Genomic DNA, 22,339 nt, shown 5'->3' with positions numbered 1-22,339 from the left:
CATGTAGATTTGAAAAGAATGCCGTGTTTTAAGATTCAATTTATTTTTGTGCATCTTTGCGAACTTTTAACAAAAAGAACATAAAGAATAACACAAGAACAGCGAAAGAGTTGAGCCCTAACTAATTTCTTTGGTCAGAAACTGAAATGGATTCTCACAACGTTTAAGGAGAAAAAATGCATTTTGTTCAACTAAACAGATTTATTTATAAAATTATTTTGTTTACACACTAAGATTGCAGTTAAGTCTTTATGGACCTCTTAAAACTAATCTACGGTTTAAAAACCCTGATATAGCAGTTTTGTGTTTGCTTTGAGAAATATTGGCGGGAATGACACGTGTTTGCCACTTTTAGAAGTTTTATTTAAATTCTTTGGTGACAATGTTATGACTTGAATCCCACATGTATGTCCAATGACTAGGAGTAAGGCTTGACTTGCATGGCGTTAAAAACTTAAAATGAATTGACTGGGATTTTAAAAATGACTTGTTTAAAACAGTGCCGCTCAGTAAAATAACTGCCCTGTGTCACAAAAACAAATCGGGATTTTAGTATACAAAACTTCATTTTCTTAACCCTTAAATAATTTAGCAACATGTTTCTCTAAATAACTGATTCTTTTCTGTAAATCGTTACTTTCCAACAAGATGCAACGCGCTGAATTAAGTAGATATTTATTATTGGGTTAGTGCAGAGGATGGTTATGTACAATACAAGTTACGAGCAAGAATGCGGAACAGATCTTTCGTTTTGAGGAGAACATAATAAAATACAAGCTGTGGTATTTTAAAGCTGGCTTACAAAATATACATGTTCAGTAAAGAAAGGGTTGTTATTCTGTACCAAATTCTCATACATTTCTGAGTGAGTTTTGTGCACGAAAGAACGCCAATTTGTTTGCTAGAAGGAAATTTACGTTTAATTTTATTGTTTTAACTTTATGGTGTAGAAAAAGACAACTATGTACAATCTGCAGTTGACAAAAACATCTGTACGGGACGGAAAAAAGAATCAAAAATTATAAGTTGCAAGAGAAAACCTGATGAAGATAAAAACAAAAGAAATGCTAAAGCTGATAAAAGCTAAGTTAATTGCCCGATTAAGTAAAACAATACCGTAACACGATTTAGTGAACAGCCTTGCAATATACACGGCGATATTTTCTACAGTTTAAAATATACTGTTTTTTCAGCATGATATTTTGTTAAGTCTAATATTATCACACTAGGATAATGTTTCTCAGTCTTTTTTCGCGGCGACCCAAACACTTAAGCATAAGTACGACATCGTAGCTTCGGAGACCTAATTATTGTTACTAAACTTTTTGAAAGCGAAAACATAGTAAATTTGAAATAATCGGTACGAATTTAACTAATATGAGCCACGTTTTCGTAAAACTTCCTCAATTTTTTTAATTTTTGGAGAAATTTTGCTCAGAGCCAATATCGTTAAGCCTAACCAGGTGAACTAAAGCAGTCGGCGGCCCATAGGTTGAAAAACAATGCACTAGGAACTAAAGCAGGACTGTTAATCTGCGTCAATTAAACGGTGAAAAAAGAAACGGTTAAACACTAAGGGTTTGAGAGCGCTGGAAAAAAATGGAGAACAAATGCAAAAACGTAATTAGAAAAATTAGGGAAAGCAACAACGAAAAACTGGCCCGAGATATTCAACATCAACGGTTAATTTTTGGTGGTGAACTGTAACACTAGGTTTAGATGAGTTGCTTGATTTGCAATAGTGAACAACGCGAGAGGCAAAAGCGCTTATTTAATAAAATAGTGCTATGGTTAAAAGGTCAAAGCTTGAAGATTATTTTTGTAAAACACACACATTTTGACTTTGGTGAATTATTGTTTTTTATATTTCTTAGGTAAAGGCTTAAAATAAAATAATATAGCAATAATAGCAATAGCTAACTTGTATTACATAGTCTGAATAAGTTTCTAAGATAAAATCCTGGTTGAAAACATTTTTTTGTCAGCATGATTCATCTACTACTTTCTATAGATTCTATTAACAAAAAAAAACGTTTTCAGGGAGAAATGATATTAAAACTCAGCCATAGAGTTTACTGTTTTAAACCCCAAAAAAAACATTTATACCCTTTATCCAATTTCCATAGCCAAAAAAATAGGTTCACGATTAATTCTAGTTTTTTTTTAAAGAATTTGCCGCTAGTTGGCGACAACACACACACGGGTTAAAAAAAGGCGAAAAAAAACAGTTTTTCATCGTTGCTCTTTCTCTTTCCGCTTCCACTCTCCGCTCCGGCTCCTTCTACTTTTTCATGTAGGTGCTGATCAAGTCGATGGGCAGAGGGAAAACGATGGTGGAGTTCTTCTCGGCGCTTATAGAGGTCAGGGTTTGCAAGTATCGAAGCTGCATCGCGTTGGGAGACTCGCTCATCACGTCTGCGGCTTCTTTGAGCTTCCTGGATGCGTTCATTTCACCCTCAGCTGCGATGACCTGGTAAAAAGGGGGATGTTTAGTCGGTTGTTTCGTTGGTTTGCTGGATCTTAAGATAATGGTTGGAGGTTGAAATGAATCGAGCTTCATTGAAAACATTCAAGATATGCCACTTACTTAAAAATCATTTTTAATTTTACCGTTTGCCGATATTAGTTGAAAAATTTGATTGGGTTGTTTTTTTGGCGTTTTTTTCAGGTTTATTATTATTTTCATTTTTCGGTTAGTTTATCGCTGTTTTAGGGTTTAAACTGAAAAGTTTTATTTGCGGCTAAGGTTGCCTGCCACAAGTGAGTTAAATCGATTGTTTTCTGCCTTTATTTGCAGATTAATTTCTCCGTCCTTTTTGACGTGTTGACGGATTTTTTCTGACAGTGAGTTACAATTAAAACAAAAACGTTAGCTGAAATATTTTGGTAATTACACCCCGGGTAGCCATTATCTAATAAAAGCGCGACCATTTCGCCGTTTCACTGCACACAAAATAAACACAAAATAAACAACAATTGAGAGATAAGACGTTCGCAATTATGCTGTAAATTTCGCATTCCTTATTGCTATTCTACGCCGTAACGTACTCGATATTATCATTAAAGATCTGTGTCTTTATGCCTTTTAAACAGAGCTTAAAGCTAATGAGTGATTTATTTTAAAAATCGACCTGCCATTAACAAGAATACAATTACATTGAGCTCTATTTAAGGAAAGCAAACACATTGCACTGTGGAGTTAATATTTAACATGGTCTGTGGCACAGATTGCCTTGGCTGTAAAGAGATTACCTGACTAACAAAGAAAAAAATGCCTAACCACGAAATCCTGATGATTGATATTAATAGGGATGACTGTTAATATTCGCTTCAAGCCGATTCTCGATACAAAGTGATTAGGTGTGACTCGTCCTATACTATAGGGTTGTATCGGCGAAGATTAGATACCAAATTAATATTGGCATTACTGCCATATATTGAAATCAAACGCAAGGTTCCTATAATACTTAACATTGTTTTATTCATTACATACTTAAAAGTTTTAGAATTTTCAAAAAAGGGGTGTATCTTGAAAACCGGGTGTAAACAATAAAAAAGGAATACATGATGGTAGAACATATTCCAACCACGTATTGTGGGTGGATGATTTATGCGACCCTATCCTATAAGTCGATTGCTGTATATCCGATATGTTTTGTTATGTAAATAGGTCAAATACAGGCTGTAGAGTCGGGAGTCAAACACAGGACTCCGCAGTCCTGATTATCCTGATAAATTGTGTTTGTGTGTTTATGTGCGGGTGTGCGCGTCTGCGTCTGTTTGTCTGTGTTCCTGTTTGTCGAGGTGTCTGTTTGTCTGTGATTGTGTTTGTCTGTGCGTCTGTGCGTCTGTGATTGTGTTTGTCTGTGTACTTGTGCGTCTGTGATTGTGTTTGTCTGTGTATCTGTGATTGTGTTTGTCCGTGTTTCTGTGATTGTGTTTGTCTGTAAATCTGTGCGTCAGTACTTCTGTTTGTTGATATGTATGTGCGTCTGTGATTGTGTTTGTCCGTGTTTCTGTTTGTCTGTGTATCTGTGCGTCAGTACGTCTGTTTGTCGATGTGTTTAAAATGTATCTGTGCGTCTGTCATTCTGTCGATGGGTCTGTGTGTCCGTGATTCTATCTCACAATGTGTGTGTGTGTCAGTGTGTTGTGCGTCTGTGTGTTGTGCGTCTGTGTGTTTGTTCGTCTGTGTGTCAGTGATTGTCTGCGTGTCTGTGTATCTGTGGTCCTCACCTTGGCCCTCGCGTCCCTCGCTGCTTCTGCTTCGGCGGCCATGGCTCTCTGAAGTTGAACTGGAAGACGAACGTCCTTTCTGCAAAGCGCAAAATAAGCAGGTGAATAAATATAAATAAGAGCTCCGTATACAGGTCATAGGTTACACCAGTGGTTCCCAACATGGGTGCCATTACTAATTCTCAAGGGTGGCTAAGAAATCCGGGTCTCGGAAAAAAAAACTGTTTTCTCTTTTTTAATCAACAAACATACATACAAGCAGGCAACTGAACCCAGTGATTAACTGCTGGTGAGTTATAATATTAAAAAAATCCGGGTCTCGGGATCTGATTTCAGCTTAATTAATAAGACGTTTACAACTCTTTATGTACCATTAAGTACAGTAAACCAAATTATATTTTTATTGTTTGCTATATTGTGTATAGTTGTGTGTGTTGTTTCAGTTGTTGTAATCGTGGTATCATAGTGAATTACTTCACGTGTATTTTTGTGGGGGTGTTTATTTATTATTTATCTTGGATGGCACAAGGCATAAAAGGTTGGGAACCACTGCGTTACACTGTGTGAGGCAAAATCTAGTTAACAGCGGCGGTATAGCAGCATTGTCAAACCAAATAATGGCGTGGGTTGGTTTCGGAATATCCGTTATGTTGGCATTACATTATACGCCAGTGTTGTTAGAACAATATCTTGGGTTACAACCGTTCTACATATTCAACAATGAAAACCGAAAAATGGGGTCAGTTAGAATCGTCTAATCTAATAGATGGGGCTTTTCTCGCGCCAACACCTTGATTAATCTCAAATTGGCTTCAAGTTTAATATATGTGTTTGATCGTTTAGGCCTACCTTTGAAGTACCGCAAATCCGCAATGGTCACGAAAACCTTTTATTTACTACACAGTAAAACAGAACAAATCCAATCTAAACAATTTTGTTAAATCCCAAATAAAACTGAAATCCTCAATAACAAGGTTGGTGTAAAAAATGTAAAAAAAAGATAATCTATTCCGGGTTAGCGGACTTTTAGATTGATGTACATATGAGATTTACCATTTAACTGAGTGTAAATTACAACTGTAATGTTGAATTGCGAGAAAGTAGATGCGTCTTTAATCACCACAGTTAAGAATAAATTGGTTTGCCACGAGGTCAATATTGACCAGTTTTGAGCAAAAGGCTTTTGAACGATTATTCCGTTGAAAAAGAAAATCATTACAAATATGGCAGGCTTGGCATTTTGTTTTTTTTGCCGAAAAAGAAAATAGATGTCTTACGCAGGCGATTCAAATTCTCAACAAATATCTTGTATTGATAATGAACTGAATCCGCCAAGGGAAATATTGACCCGCGTTTTGTCAGGCCTACAAACATTTGATTGAGGAGTCACGGGTTTGGAAATGACAAAGTCGGCTGTATTGGCTTAATTTCACATTCAGGCGTCTAAGCAAAGATTTGAGGTTTACCAACGGCGTTTTCAGCTTTGCGAGCAAACAGATTTGGAAAGGGGAAAATCTATTTAAATGCAGCTGTATTGCTAGAATATTATTGTAAGCTCTAAAGCTGCCGTTATCGTTTTAAAATTTACTATAAACGATTGAGGCATTCACTGTTTTTGTCTCAATAATTAATTACTAGTGCGCGTAACTTTTTGTAATTTGAGCATAAAATAACCTATCGTATTTCGAATAGGCATATAATGCACAATTTTAATTGGTTAACTGTAAATATTGCAATATTTAGCTAATTCTTTCCGTGCAATAAGTTGATTAGTATTTGATAACGTTGTATTTTGGAGGAATTGTGTCGCAATTTTTGGTATTTTTTTTAGTCTGACGCAACTGAAAAAGTTTAGGAACTACTGCTCCGAAGTGTGAACAAAAAAACTTGCATTGAGAGTTTGCGTAAATTGTCAAGGTTAAATCTAGATACTTCTAAATCTTATTAAAGTAAAGTTGATTGGCTTAATTGCACATTCCTGCAAATTTAACAGGCTTCTGCAAACGTCAATTGGACCGCAGACCAACAATCAAACATTCGAGATTGCATAAGGGATATAGTGACGTCACAGTAACCGTTATGAACAATTGGAGGTCTTAAAAAATGTTTGAAATAAAGTGAATTCTTCAATTTGAATTAAATGTTAAAGATTTGGGCTTTTGTAATTTTTAAACTATAAAAATTCTTTAAACGTACAAATTTAAATCCTGAAGGTTTGATATACACTACGGGCCCAAGACGTATCATTCATGGTATAACAAAAAAACGTGGTTAGGTGTGGTTTAGAAATCTTAGTGTAATCTTTACCACAAAAAATACAAAACTCATTTAGACAAAGCATAGAGGCTTCTAAACTTTCGTAGCCTAATTCGCTGCATTTTTTTACAAAAGGATACAATTAAAACTGAGCCATCAGCATAATACCCAAGATAATAGTATGTAAATACAATTATATTTTAGTTTTTTAACGGATAATGTGCAATACATTAAAGCCTCGCATGCTTTTTTGCGTAATCGTTACATAGGGTATTTTTCCACAGTCTTTGCATGCTGCGAAAAACAGTTTGGGAATCACTGGTCTACAGTGTTACGTAACAACGTTCGTATTAGTCCCCAAGGATACCGGAGCACTTTTACTTCTATTTCTAAGCAAGCTAATCAGCAATCATGATTAGCGGATATTTAAAGTCCCACGGGTCCAATCTTCATAACGCAAAGAGCACAATATATATCATAAAATCGCTCCTCAATCAATACAACTGCAGAAAATGGGACAACTCTAAATGCGTACGGCGATTTTCTTCTGGACAAAATATTGCAAGGATGTCTAATTGCATTTTGATTAGGGTTTTTAATATTTCCTCGTGATGAATATGTCAAGAAAATTTCTCATCGTTAAATTAAGACGCATATTTTGTTCGCTGTGTATTGTAAGGTTGCCAAATTGGATTGTTAATGATGGTTCAATATTTTCTCCTAGTTACTTATTGGAGCTGACAACATATTGCTAAACTTAAACTGTTACAGGAATTATACGCCGGGAACTCCTATAGAACTAATAAAGATTTTTCTTTTTCATTTAAAATTTAAAATAAGTTAATTTAAATCCAAAATTAACTGCAAAAATCCCATTAGCGAAAAAGTTATGCATCTTCAGCAAAATTAGGTGATAACGCAGTGTTTTTCAACCGTCAAGGCCCCAAATCTTAGTTTTGTTCACATATATAAAGTTCAGTGAATGTGATTGTGTCGCCCAAGCTACGCTGTTATACTAACGCTTAGTGTTCAGGTTGCCGCGAAAAAATGGCAAGAAACACTTGCATACACCAACAGGATTTGAAATTTCGTCGATATATGAAGACATTACGTGATCAGCAAAAACCAAGTCAGACTAACAAGAAAGAAAAGGAGGTTTTTCCGGTTAAGAATAAGAAGTGCTTCTATAGGGTGTTGCCGAACTTTATTAACTTGATTATCGTTAAACGATAGAAATATTGGCTAGGCTGTTATACTTACGAAAAATTGGTAAAAAATACAGCAACAGGATTCGAAATTCCGTCGATATATGAAGACATTACCGACTAACAAGCAAAAAATGCCAGGACTCACATTTCAACTCGTTCCACCTTGATTCCCCATGGGTCCGTGGCCTCATCCAGGGTTGACTGAAAGTAAAAGGGACATGAATTATTCAAGCGGTACAAGGATGACGTCATTTCTGCAGAACGACTGTCAAAATGAGGGCTTTGCTGCAGAAAGACAGCCTCTACATACGGTAAACGAGCGGATTATGTCAGTATTTGATACGGATTTTTTTTTAACTTTTTTTTGGAATTATTTTTAAACTTTTTTTTGAATTTTTTTTTAAACATTATGAGATATTGTTAATCTGTTGTCTTAAACGTGTTCAACCAAACCAAAACGATAAAACAAATAAAAAAAATCGTCTTAGAGCGCAAACTTTTTTTCAAACAAAAAAGAACACGCTCAAATACAAAAAACGTATTTGCCTAATTTGTCTAAGTGGATTTTATACAAGAGATACCAATACTAGACCCTCAAATCATTGTTGGACATAGCAGAAGGCCATACAAAGCAAGTTAGGTTTGTGTGGACTGATCCAGACTTGCCCCACACTGCTCTATTTGTACCAAGCCTGGACCTAATCGGAGTCACTTCTCTAAACAGCTGCAGTGGCAACAGACGGGACGCTATATAGGGCGTCTGCATATAACAGATTCCGTTCCACAATCCACAGGCGTCTATGCATTAGTAGTAGGTGTCAATTAGTAAACAATTTCCGATCTTTATACCTTTTAAACAGCAATTTTGTTAGGCTATGCCAAGAATAACACACATAGGCATAGATAATTCTAATAGAGACCAAGCTCACCCGAAGTCGTACTGATTAATCATAGCAAAATGATTTATTTACTCTAATTTCAGTGTTTTCTCATACACCATATATTGGGTCTATTTTTGTATACTTTTTAACGAAGGAGTCTACTAAGCGGAGATTGAAATTTCATTTTTTACAGGGTATACTCTGTTTAGGTTAAAGGTGTTCTAAAATTAAATAACACTTATTGATCCTAATATAAGTGTTTGTTTGTTTGTTTATTGAGGCAAAAACGTAAAAATAAAAACGACTTTGCTATATATATATTTTGTTAGCATTGATTCAAAATATATTTTTAATTACTTTTAATGAACGTGATCTTGGTTGAAACCACCAATGCGTTTATTTTTCAATAGTTATATGATGTAAAATGCGAACGTGCCAGAATGGCCTATCATACAACACACAACAATAAGCATAATCAATTTCTCAGTAGCACGCAGCGTTATTTAGCGTTTATTGTTGTGAAATAAAACAGCACAATTTCCTTTGCAATTCGAAGTAAAAATATAAATGTTCGCGGTAATTAGTCATTACGAAAGCTAGTTTGGTGTGTTTTGGCCATTGAGATAGACATGTCAAAACCGGCACCGTTGATGGGGCCATTTATTGACATTTCGTATTGCTAGCTTTTGCTAAATTGTATTGCGTTGTATGTTTAAATACGCCTTAAGACACATTTTAGGGAATTCTGATTTTGTCGGACAAAATGCCTTGATGCAATGGAAATCAAATGATTTAAATTGCTTCACCATAGTTACAAACTAAAACTTTGCCGCAGATTTTATTTTTTAGGTTCTACCCCTAATTAAGTATGCTGCACAATTTTTTTTCTTTGTCGTGCCAAATAAAGGATTCGCTTTTATTTTTAAAAGAATTAATGTGAAAAAAATATTAAAATTGGACAATTTATTGGCGCCATTGTAATCGTAAGAAATTAAACAAAACAAAATTTGTAAACTATTAGGTTTATACCACTTTTTAGGACCTTCGATAAATGACAATTCGAAATGTCACCACTATACTTCACATAACGTCGTATAGTTAGTCTGGCTGGGCGGGTCCTAACTGCGCAGTGGAGCAGTGCGCAGGTTCGTTGTTAACAGCAACGCGATGTTTTGTCACGGGCGAGTGCGCATGAGTTGAACTGAACTGCAGTGGCCCGTGACGATTGGGAGTGGTTTGTCAAAAGTCGTAGTTACCAAAAAAAACCTTTTCTATGAAGTGCGATTTTTGCCAGAACAAAGGAAAATTGAAATGATTGTAAATGTACAACTTCAATATATTTTTTTTATTTATTTTTTGTTGAAGATTATTTTTAGGACAGTCCATTGGAATTGCTTATATAATATACTTCACAAAAAATGAGTTCGGCCAAAAAACTTGAAAATTTTAATCTTTAATATAGGTTCACATATTTCAAAGCATTACAACCTTGGCTTACTGTGACATTGCGTGTTAATTATTGCTTATATCGCTTTAATAGCGATAAGCCAAGTTATCACCGGCGATATGCCTTTCAAGGTAAACTTATGTACATCAACCAAACAATGACTTTTACCCGATGTATATAGGGAAAAGGTTAACAACAATACAGGCTTTATGACGTAGACAATACAAAGGAAGCAATGACTCGGCAATTTATTTCTGTTGTGCTAGATGTCTGTTGACATAGCAATGAAAATACAGCAAAACGGGCGTTTTACACAGTTTATCCTGGTAAATAATGATGCTGAAATGCTTTTGCCGACAGTAAGGCACCAAAATAGTTTTAAAAGCGCATTTTTTTTAATCAACACTGAAATAATGCAAGTAAGTTATGCGCAAAGCAAAGTCGCTTGTTTTATTCATTTCTCGTACTCTTTTTTCGTCTTATTTTTAGTGCATTTTCTTTGGCTGTTTGGTACGCAAATAGCAATTTATCAAGATCTTATAAGTTAACAATTTCCAACGCAAAAAAGCAGTCATTTTCTTTTAAGCGCGTGGTATGTCCAATGGAAACGTAAAACAAAACGTTAAACCTTCTTAATGGAAGGGTAAATAGTTTAGCAGTTGAGCATGACAGGACACAACTGGGTAAATAGGTGACATACCTTTTAACCAGTGAAGCATGTCTTTTTTCGCTTAAGTTGTACGTATTATTGAAGTCTTGGGACACAAGAAATTCAATTTAAACTGTACAAAAGGAATTGGATATTTTCGTTCACATTTGACCTATTTTTGTGTCGGCCTTATACTTAAAGATTTACAAGTTAAAAAAAAACTGTCATTGTTTAGGGCAGTGCTTCTAACGTTGTGTGATATGTAGGTGTGCCATAACACTTTTGGTAAGTTTGGAAAATAATTTATTTGTAGTACCAACAGACATACACGCAAGCATATGAGACTTCAATACGCACTATCCATTACAAGTTTTTATTATTAATACATTTACATATAGTTTTTCGTGTGTTAAGCGCGATTGTAAAGTTTCTCTGTAGTTCTGTTAAAAGTGTGCCGCGAATACGATGTTTTTGGTGTGCCACAAGCTAGATCAAATTGAGAAACACTGATTTGGAGAAACAGAAGTTGAAATGTGTTCTCTTGCAGAACGTATAAGGTTAGAGCTGACATGTAAAAATCTCCGTCATGTGACACAACGTATCAAAATACAAATTCGAAAGAATGTCAGCCAGAATAACATTAACGTCAGGTCTCGTGTCCTGTACACCGCATTATAACAAACAGGTAGCATGCTTCCTGCTATTGTGACATCACAAGCGAGTGTGTCACAAGGCATCATTTAAACATCGATCAATACACAACTTTCAGTTTTTAAACGGCTGACAAACAAGTTCCTTTGGCGTGACGTGTTTAGCATAAAATACGTTTAAGTCATTAATATTAAAAAAACTTGTATTTGTAAATTAAAGCATTATCTGTAAATCATACTGAAATATCAAACATACCTCAATAACCGAGCACAAATGTTTAGAAAATCTATAAACAACAGATAACTGTTTGGGCGTAATTTAAAAAAAATCATAGTGCTATCACATTTCCTTATTTGTTTTAACAGAAAAATGCTTTGCAGTACATTTTAGAACAAAAAACAGAGGCCAGAATAATTCATTCAAGCGCATTCCAACCGCAAGTGACAACATTTGGCATTAAAATACCCAACCGACGCCTAGAGTTACAAATTACCGACATATTTTCGTAAAAATTGTAAATCGCGTGTAGCGGATCCAAATAACCGCTAAAAATGCGATTTAGTGCAAATAACGAACTTTTTCCGTTTCAATTAAGGCCCATACATCCAACACCCCTAAAATCTCTGCTACGGACATACAGACATGAGGAGCACGTAAATTGGGATTATAGAACGAGCAGGGCGCGCAATTCGGCCCATTTGAATGGCATAATTCAATCAATGCTGTGGAGGGCCGACAGTACTAATGGCCTCCCTAGCTGACTCCTGTCATACACAGTCATTCATAATTCAGAGTCGGCCTCCACAAACTAAAGCCGCTTCGAACTCAAAGTCGCGTATTCTTCGATTTTTACCCGCTATCTTGTCTGCCGCGAAACAGTAATGTATTGCGCGTCTGTAAATTTTTTTTGATCGGTTTGGCATGTTTTCTGTAATTTAACAAATTATACAAAAAGTTTTTTTTTTCAATCAAACTACTTGACATTTTTTACCTATACAAAAAGTTATATTGTTTTTCAATCGACCTATTTGCCATTTAGGTAGCCTATTAGGCATTTTGTAGTCATAAACGGACAAATTAAATAATTTTTTTGAAATTAAAAAAAATCAAATTATAACTTTTGGTGTGGGAAAAACTACAGAAAAAACTTTAAATAAGACGATCGAAGAACACAATGATTACAAATCCAGATTCAGTGAGTTGCAAAGTAATTATTTAAACAGAACGTTTTGTATTGCAAAAACGAGATGGTTAGAAAAACGCCACATAAATATAACGGTTTGTTTAGCGGAAAACGTACACACAAATTTCCGCAAAAACGCCGGTTATTTAGTATTTACGGAAATGTGCAAAGAGGGTAGAAATGCTAAATTGCAACTGCTGTTCTGTTGTTAAATATCAAATAAAACCGAATGCGTGGACATCCATCGTTAGGTATAGTATTAATTTCAATAGCCTACAAGTAATTACAAGGGATTCCAGCCTTAAGACCGATATTAGAACAATATCAACGTCGGAATAAAACACATTTTGGAAAAGACCATAATACACTGATAATCGTAATAACGTTAAAATCGGAATACGACCCAATTCCATTGGAATAAAACCTAAACGGCTAGAATAAGGCCTATACAACGGTTTACCCAACCCAACCCCCCCCCCCCGTAGCTTTAGGAATAATTCCCTGATATTTTTAACCCTAACCCGATTTCGAACCGCACCCATTTACCCGCCTAACTCCCAATAGAGGCACAAACAATCCGGTGCCAAAACAGCGGCGCCGTTTAAACTGGGGCGTTCAAACATCGACACCAAAACTGGAAATGCCAGACAGGTGTCCCCCAACCGCCCCTAAAGTTTAAGGGGCTCTTTTGTCCAATTAGGCCTTATTTCAATGAATTTAGGACTTGTTCCGACAGGTTTATGTATTATTCAGACCATCTTAGATTATATTTTGTCGTCAGGGTATTACTGCGTATTTGGCTTTTTAGGTCGTCGGTCTTAATACTAAGATTCTGCTTAGTATATTGTTGCTGTGTATGACGTAGGTCTTATGGTGTGTCCCATTGCAAGTGATAAAAGCAATAGCTAATTGAACTCCCAAATCATCAAAATAATATTCCCAATGAAAAAACTTCTAATTGCTAAAATACGCTTCGCAAAAAAAACGCAGACAGACGCCAGAAAACACAAAACAACATCGTAAAAGCATCAAATCTCTACAAGGGTCGCTCTATCATAGGCTGCTTTGTATACCTGTACATACAAAATACTAAAGAAGGCAGACCCATTCCAAGTAACCGCTCCTATTATGACTTGGCCAGAACTTAAGGGGACAATGCGCGAACGCGAGCGGCCCATTGTCTTTGCCATGGCAACCGCGCTAACATCACGTGAGAAGTTTTGTGTACACGTAGCGCAATTGGGGGGAGGGGTGTTGAATTACAAACGACGTTACAGCGCATATCCCGGGGTCGTATAAAGGGCGGTTGCGTTTACGTTGAAAAGTACAATGGAAACTGTTTAGTTTTACCTATTGCTTTACACACAACACTGCTACACGAAACAACGACATAAACGTCGTAATGCGGGCTAAAAATCTAGACAAATCAGTCGATTTTTGTAAGTCTAAATATATTTTTTTTTTTTAAAAGGGAGGTTTTCTTAAAACTGTTTGTCATAATATCAGAGAAAGATACAATTGTCATAAATGTATTTCTGTACGCATGTTGCACTAACATAGAATTTTCGCCCAAATTACATTTTGGGTACCAGAAGTCGCAAAAAAATCGGTTTATTCAAAATTGGAACTCTTTTTCTTGAACTGGCGGTATTGGTTGTGCTGTATGTTGTGTAAGGTTTTTCAAACAGAAGTGGGCAGTATTTTGGCTTTAAAGTTAGACCAACTGCTAAAAAAGTGTCACACAACTTGCTTTTAATCTTCAGTTAACTTCTCAAATCAAAATACAATAAATATTATATTGGAACGTACAACGTTTTTCAATTGTACAAATGTTCTTCCGGCAAAATTATATTAAAGTGCCAACGTTTCGACCACCTATTCGGGCAATCTTCTTCAGGGCAATATGTAAACGTTTTTGTTTCTTAATTATGTTGGTGCGGTCTGATGTACTCAAATATCGCATGCGGACCTTAGAAACACTCGAGTTTGACGTTTGTCACACAACTTGCTAATAATCTCCAGCGAAATGTCAAAACAGCAACAACAGCAGGACATACCTCCAGTGTTGTAATGACTTCTTTCTTACTAAAAAAATTAAGCTATTTATCCTAATTTTTGCGCATAACATACTTTGCTTACTATATGTTGCGTTTTACTTGTTTTTTTTACTTAGGTTGTTGTTAATTAATTATCGTACCACAATAACAATTCTAATTGTTTAACGTTTCTTTTTTATTGCAAGGACGTGACTTGAAATTGACCTGCTCTAATTATGGCTTGACTTGACCAACTGATGACTTGGACTGGGACTTGTTATTCATTTAAAAAGACTTGACTTGGACTTGAGTCATTTTACAAATCACCTGACCGACTAGAGTCGTTTAAAAAGACTTGTTTACAACACAGCTTACCTGCATTCCAGAGCTGATGTACTCGCGGTCTGTGAGGACTTCTGAAAGGCTCTTGGTGCCCAGCATGTTACGGAGGGTGGTCTGGGCCAGTAGGCGAGTAGCACCGTCCGCGTTTTCCACGTTTGCAATGCTCATGGTGGCGTCCTGCACTCTGTAGTAAACCACTGCGTCCACGGAGATGGTCACGCTGTCCTTGGTCAAGATCTGAGCGAAAAAGGTGCGAATCAGCCTAAAAAAGTAGGGTTTGCCTAAAAAAGTAGGGTTTGTCTAGAAAAGTAGAGTTTTCTAATACTTGGCATTTTGTTCTGATAGAGATACTGCAAGGTTGTTTGGCCAAAATTTGCTTTAGATTCAGAGGTTAACCAATTACGTTTTTTATAAATTTTCCTTTCAAGGTAGAACCGCTAAATTCGAACGTAAATCACGACTGAAATTTCTATATTATTTTGGTATCAAGATCTGTGCACTAAAGAAGTTGGTGAATGATTTGAAAAATGAAATATGGTCCGTATAACAAGCAAATGTTAATCATCACAATCGATAATTATGCAAATCTGTAAGTCTTCCGTTAGTAACATAAAGCTAGTGTTTATATAGGTGCTTTTCGCATTGTCAGCAGAATTTTGTAAAAAAGCGTGATATCCAAATTGTTCACATTACTCAGTTATGAAAGTAATTGCATTCAAGACGACCGTTAACATTTTACAACAACGGAGATAACCAAACCGTTTTAAAGCGCAAACAACAACTTTTTGAAACGCTTTCGTGTCTGTCTTACAAATGCCAAAACCAAGCATCAAAGGCTCCAACATGAAGAAAATCTCATACAAATTAACCAAGTAAGAGAAAATGAGGCGGAAAAAAATGCGGGCGGGACTGACATAGCCGTCAGGCGCCTGTCCAATTAAACTTGACAAGCAGTATGTGACAGCGGCTATAGAGACAGCATAGTGTTGGCGCTCACATCGATTGTGCTTTGGCAGGTGACTTAAACAAACCCTTCCGGTTCTTCATCACTTTTTAATGACTCGGGCGTTCTTTGTTCTCGTTATAGGATAGTGGCAGAATTCAATGTGTTGGCGTATAAAACAGGCGCTGGTTTTGCAGCAAAGGTAAAATAAAACAATTGCGCATGTTTGATTTACAAGCAACGCCTTCTCATTACGTTCAAAATGAATAAAAATATGTTCTAAGCGTTTAAAAAGAAACCTACTCTTGTATGGGCTTTGATATTTTTACTATGCTTTGCAATTGATTATATATACCTTTTTCTGGCGATTAACCTTTTAGTAATAGTAATATATCACGTTTTCGTCAGTATTTAGTTCATAATGCATCGTCAATTCTTTAACTTAAATGAATAATTTCAACCTACAATTTTTAAAAGTTAAAACTTTAACATGTTCTGGTTTATGTAGCAGTGACCGACAAGCAGAAATCTGCTGCAAGTGCTTTTAAAATGTGATGAAACCCTTGAAACCCGTTTATTTGCCGCAATAAATGGTCGCCGTTGGTGGCAAAAAAACGAAAAACAACGGAATTTCGGTTGAAATGCGCGGAAACAACGACTAGTACATGGCGCAGATAACAGGATATGGCCCAATTAGTAGGCTAAAGGTCGAGCTTAATGCGTGTATGCTCAGTGCTCACCAGTCATAAGCGTTGCTTTTAGTGTTTTACGTGTGTGTCTATAAACGTGTGTGTGTGTGTGTGTGTGTGTGCGTGCGTGCGTGCGTGCGTGCGTGTGCGCGTGTGTGCGTGTGTGTGTGTGCGTGCGTGTGTGTTCGTGCGTGTGTTCGTGTGTGTTCGTGCGTGCACACGTTTGAGTTGAATTTTATGATATCTAAACTGTCGTAAAACGTTTTCCAGCCAATGCTGCTAAGGCGCAAGGTTAAATCTAACCACACATGTAACATGGTAGGGTTTCAAAAAAACACGTTTATGAAACGTGGTACACCTGCAAGTTATTTGCCAATCCGAATTATCAAATGTCTTGCTGGGGCAAAAACATGACCTCACTTATTTAGAGCATACTTTAAAACAGTATAGGGTCTAACAATTTGTATCTAATTATTTTACCATTTCTTATCTAACCTTAGTATATTTTTCTACTAACTCTTGCCATTTTTATCGTAGTTTGAATATTAAAATCCAACTAATGCTGCTTTACGTAATTTTTTTCCCTTATTTCTGTTGTTGTCTAACTAAAACCATTTTTAACTAAGATATCAACTTTTTTTATCTTGTGAATTTTTTTAACACTTGGTTTATGGTTTGTGTCAAATTTGAAAAAAAATATATATACATATAAATCACCTCTTGTGGCGGAACATCAAATGACACAGTTCGGAGGTCAACCTTTCTGTATTCGTCCGTGCATGGAATGATGAAAAAGATACCTGGAAAAAAATCGGGTCTATTTCTTAGACATACTTCAAAGATTTACACAAATTTACATCCATAACATACATAATATATTATTTTAAATTTGCATCATCTCCTTTTTTATTTTATTTTTTATATTATTGATGTTGTTAAAAGTCTTGTTAATGTGTTAATGCTCTGATGAATGATAATTTATTTTAAACCTGTTTTCGACAATAACTTTATCGTTCAAAACCAAGGCAGAAAACTGGAAGCATTGTAGTGCCTATAGTAAGTTCTGTATCAGTTATCTAATATTGCCCAATCAGTTCCAAAAGATATTTGAAATCAATAATCACCTGGTCCCTTGGCACCTCCCTTTGACAAACGTCCAAGTCGGAAGATAACAGCTCTCTCATATTCTTGCACAACCTGACAATGAAATTAAGCTTAGTACTTTGTTTAAAAGCGTCTAAAGTACATTTTCAGATGTTTTTTTTTTAACAAGCAATTTAGTGTTGGAGAGAGCCAAATACACAGTTAAAACAACTAGAGTTAAAAAAAAACTTTGGCTGCTAAAAGGTGGAAAACAGCTATTACCATCAGAGATCACCTGGCAAAGTTGCTGTAAATATTTTTTTAATTTTGATACTTTCACAGTGATAGGAAGTTAAGCCCTTTTTGCAATGTGTAAACAACAAATTTAGTTTAGACTTAGTTGGGAATTGAACACTTAGGCTTCGATATTATACATTAAATAACGCTAGCTTTTATACCTTGATACAGGCCCACAATGTAATAGGGAATAGGGCTATGATGAAGAACATTGAAATGCCGAGCAGAATGATTCCACAGCACCCATACTCAGTATCTTCGCCGGCTGAAAAAAAATTGTATTTTAGCTTTGATTACAAGTTAACTGTATTACAATTTGAAAATATTAAACTAAAATTATAAAAAAAATCTCCTAAAACAAAAAGAAAAGCATAAAACACACAGCAGTAAAAAAGGTTATAAAACAAAAGTATGAAGAGTGAAATCTGAGTGTTTTTTTAACTTTTTAGAAGAGCAACTCCGATTTTAAAAAATCACTGCATGCAATACCACCAAAAAACACAAAAAAAAACTAACAAGAAAACAGACATGCTCGAACACAATTCAAGACACGGTGAACAGAATTCGGCAAGTTCTCCAAAAAAATGCTACCGAATAATTTGAATGTTTGGCACCAAGCAGAACCTACTTGTATTTATCGCGGCATTGTAAGTGTTAGGGTTCGACTGGCCGTTGCGCTCAGGGTAGACCTTATTACCACTTTCCTGGTGCTGGCTTTCCATTGTCGAAAATAAACAGAGCAAGATTCACAGGAATTTTTAGCGTATGCTTACAAATCTCACCGACCTAATTGGATCCTAGGTATAGCAAAACAGAGCTTAAACTTCAAAGTGCCTATGGCTCCATGGTGTTGCCTTTATGTGCAGTCGGTTAGTAAACATGCCTTAAATCCAGCAATTCAAAACAGAAAATCGTCCACTACACACTCATTAGCAAACTGCTATACTAAAGCATTCCAGCGAAGATTATGACAGTATAATGATGAGGCTACCTGATTAATATTTATGATATTTTGGTAAAATATGACAAAGCAATTTTTTCAATATATTTATAATGAAGGGTGAAAAAATAACTTTTATAAATGACTGATTGGTGTGTAAAAAGCCATGCAATTTGATTATAGTTCTACAAAGTAGCTGAACAAATTATTTCTACAGTCTAACAAGTTCAAATGTCTTAGGAGCAATATTTACTAGGGGTGGTATTAATATTTTTTATAATACCTTTCTTAACACACACACACACTTAAAGATTACACACTTGACACACCCCAACATGCAACCCAAATCACATCACTTTCAATTCAAAAAAAGTTGCATTAATGGATTTTTCTGTCCTTAACAATTGCTACAACACCTCATAGTTTTTGATCTAAAGTGGTGCTTAGCCATGGTCATAGACATAACATTAAGGTTCAGGGAGTATTACCAAAATCCATTCCCTTTAATTAAATTAAACATCGACTAAATCTGATAATTAAGTGACATAAGAAATGTGTATCTGAGAGAAAATACAAGTAAGGACAAAAAAATCCATGTACACCAGGGCTTCTTAATTTACCGCGACCTATTGAAGGGGTTTACAGAATTTATTTTTATATGTAGCAATGCTTTTGTCACTAAGTAGCTTTCTGTTACTAGTAGTTAAATGTTCATATTCCACTTAATGCACACATACAAACTATCAAATTTGGGCGCTTGTATAGAATCCCATCACTTTTTTTACAGTAACGAAACAAGTTGTCAAAATTAAAATTGCAAGGATGAAACAAATATGGGAAAATAAGGATTCTAGACCAGTGCCTAAATTGGTTGATGGTATGACCAGTTATCTGTTAGGTTCAGTTCAACTTTTACATTTTAAATGCACCTCTGGGAATGTGTCGTTATACTATATTGGCCGGGGTCAACAGATTTTATTCGAATAAGCATTGTAGTCGACGGTAGAAATAAGTTAAGAAGCCCTGATCTAAGTCAAAATTGCTAACCCAAACTCTATTTCATAATAATTACAAGACTTTTGTTGGCAAGTTAAGTTACTTATAGAGCATAAAGATTAGTGCAGAAGCAAATGCTCTCAATCCGCCAAATTTTTCGTGCAGAAAAATTGTGCCACCACTTACAAGGATCTATATTCAACTCGTCTTGTCCTCGTGTCTTGCCTCTGCTTTGCATTTCTTCCATTTTCACGGCAATAAAGGTTACATGCAATGTACACAGGTAATCGAGTTACAAGTCTCCTATTTTTGCCTGCATATGATCACTCGTAAGTGGACACACATCCAAGGAAAGAAGGCTGACAAATGGCCGGATTACTACTGCAGGACATTTCCAGGGCTCTTTCGTTTTGTGGGTAGCAAGTAATGCAAAAAAAAAATAAAAAAAAAGGTACAGTCTACAAAAATCGCAACGCACGTTATTTGGTTTAGGGTGCGGGTTAGCGTTTGAGTTTGGGTGGGTCAAGCATTATTGTAACCCAAATATTGTGCTTAAAGCTTAATTTGTAGACGGTACCTTTTTATTTTGCATTTTTTTGCTTTTTTTCTGTACCAGATTAAAAGAGCCCCACATTTCCTTACCTGATATTTGTTTAAAGCCACAGAAAAAATGTAAGAATCCAGTTGAAACTTACATGTGTTTATTTGATCATTGTAAGGTCTGTGGCCGGGCTGGCCTGAACCATTTGTTTCCTTGACTCGCTCCATTTCCATATATTAGCAAAGAAAGGAGTTCAACTACCAACTACTAGACTTGGGTGGCTATTAGTTCCTTAGACATACAACATTAAGGTGGTGGCATGCACAGATTAGGTCGAAAGCGTACACAGCACAACGATTAATATACAACACACGAAAAAGGCTAGATTCCAACTCGAACACTTGCTAACCGTTGCACATGCACCCTGGTCTAGCTTTTAAGTATTACCAATCGCGGCAAATTGAACATAAGACGAATTGTTTGGTTTCATTTTGACCTGCAGGCCTTTAAAAAACGACTCTCAAAACTAAAAAACAAACGTTCACTTGCTGCGATTGTCGATACAAAAACTGCAATGCAGAAGCCTTGATCGAAATACATGCTGCAACATGTTATTTGGGTCAGTCTAGATGCGATTTCTGGCGAAAAAGGGCCGCAATTGCAGCAACATGTCCTTCTTTACCTCTCTACTGGCGCTCACGTGCGAGTGAGCACGGCTCAGTCGTCTCTGCTTACAAATAGTCGCAGGGAAAAAAGTCTACTGTGCTTTTTCCCTTCGTCATGTGACGGTTGCCATAGTATGCGGGGCGTTTAAAAGAGAAACGAACTTTGAGGAGAAATTATGCGTAACTACCACCTTTGCTTTGTCGTAGGGGTTACATAACATTAACGGGCGCCTATTATTTCGCGCCTCTAAATTGCATTGCACTTTTATACGTTATTGTTCTATTGTTTTTACGTCTGATGTCTAGCGTCAACATAAAAAAATATGTTTTACGACCCGCTAAAAAGTTACGAATTTACGAGATTTAGGAACCGAGTTTAAATTAGCACTGAATACGAGAAGGACCTTTACTTTAAACATACATAGGCTTGCACAACTGCAAAATGTTAGACATAATAAATTCCCTCTAAAATATTCCCAAGTTTTTCCTGTTATAAAACTGTAAAATAGTGTTGTGAAACGCCGACTTTGGTATTTGCGTATTGAAGGGTAATTGTGCACACTTAATTCCTGTACAGGTGAGAGTTTAAAGAAAATATTTCTCAAAATTTTCCGCGTGCTAGCCGTTCTACAGTTTCAGTTTGATTCAAGCTAGTCACGTTACGTGACGTAACGGCGTCACGGGTTGTGGTCACGTGATAACGCGCCTTACGTAGCCGACAGATTCAGCTGCTGAATTAGCAGCCGTGTTTTCACACACATTTGATTTAAGATATGCCGTTCTTACTAAATCACGCCTAATTGTTCAACATGCCATTAGTGCACAGGCTTAAGGACCCAAGCCAATGTTAAATGTATGACGTTGTAAGTGTAAACTACTTCTTAATGGTGTTTGATTTTATTATTAGCCCAGTTAATACCGTTAATTATTATTATTATCAAAGGTAGGTAATCAATCACCAGGGGCGTATCCAGTATTTTAACGATATTATCGGGCGAAATTGCGTGTATATGGGTTTATTTCGTAAATGAGGCATTTTTCAATGATGGCTTAAATGTTGTAAGACTGAAGTGGTTTTAGAGTTGGCGTTTCATTTATGGCCATAGACAAATTTACTGCTTAAAGCTACATTTCAAACCAACCCAAAGTGAAGCATTGCAAGAATTTGACAAACACATGACCCACATGCAAGGTTCAAGGTTACTCAACTGGTCTAGGAAGCGACAATTACGAACGACAGAATTTAAATAGGCCAGGTCACATTAGGTATATCGGTTAATTTCGAATAGAAGTCGA

The 22,339-nt window shown here is 36.0% G+C and overlaps 1 protein-coding gene across 3 annotated transcripts; it reads right to left on the bottom strand.

Annotated features, from left to right (window-relative positions):
* Positions 1–659: 659 nt before the first annotated feature.
* LOC146131858 (stomatin-like) lies at positions 660–20,992 on the bottom strand. 3 transcript variants are annotated; one of them, XM_083397970.1, is made up of 8 exons: positions 18,530–20,992; positions 18,063–18,166; positions 17,646–17,718; positions 17,239–17,321; positions 14,923–15,126; positions 7,846–7,901; positions 4,237–4,315; positions 660–2,470 (listed from the first exon to the last, which is right to left on the bottom strand). In XM_083397970.1, exons 1-8 carry the CDS (start codon positions 18,621–18,623, stop codon positions 2,282–2,284), a joined length of 882 nt encoding a protein of 293 aa, XP_083254096.1. In that variant the 5' UTR covers positions 18,624–20,992; the 3' UTR covers positions 660–2,281. The 3 variants fall into 3 exon arrangements, with proteins under 3 accessions (XP_083254096.1, XP_083254099.1, XP_083254098.1); XM_083397973.1 differs by having other exon boundaries at positions 20,024–20,992; XM_083397972.1 differs by having other exon boundaries at positions 20,533–20,992.
* Between the last annotated feature and the right edge of the window lie 1,347 nt (positions 20,993–22,339).

Source organism: Ascidiella aspersa, chromosome 9 (assembly GCF_963924565.1).
Source record: "Ascidiella aspersa chromosome 9, kaAscAspe10.2, whole genome shotgun sequence".
NCBI lineage: Eukaryota > Metazoa > Chordata > Ascidiacea > Phlebobranchia > Ascidiidae > Ascidiella > Ascidiella aspersa.
This window is presented reverse-complemented; position numbering and strand designations above follow the sequence as displayed.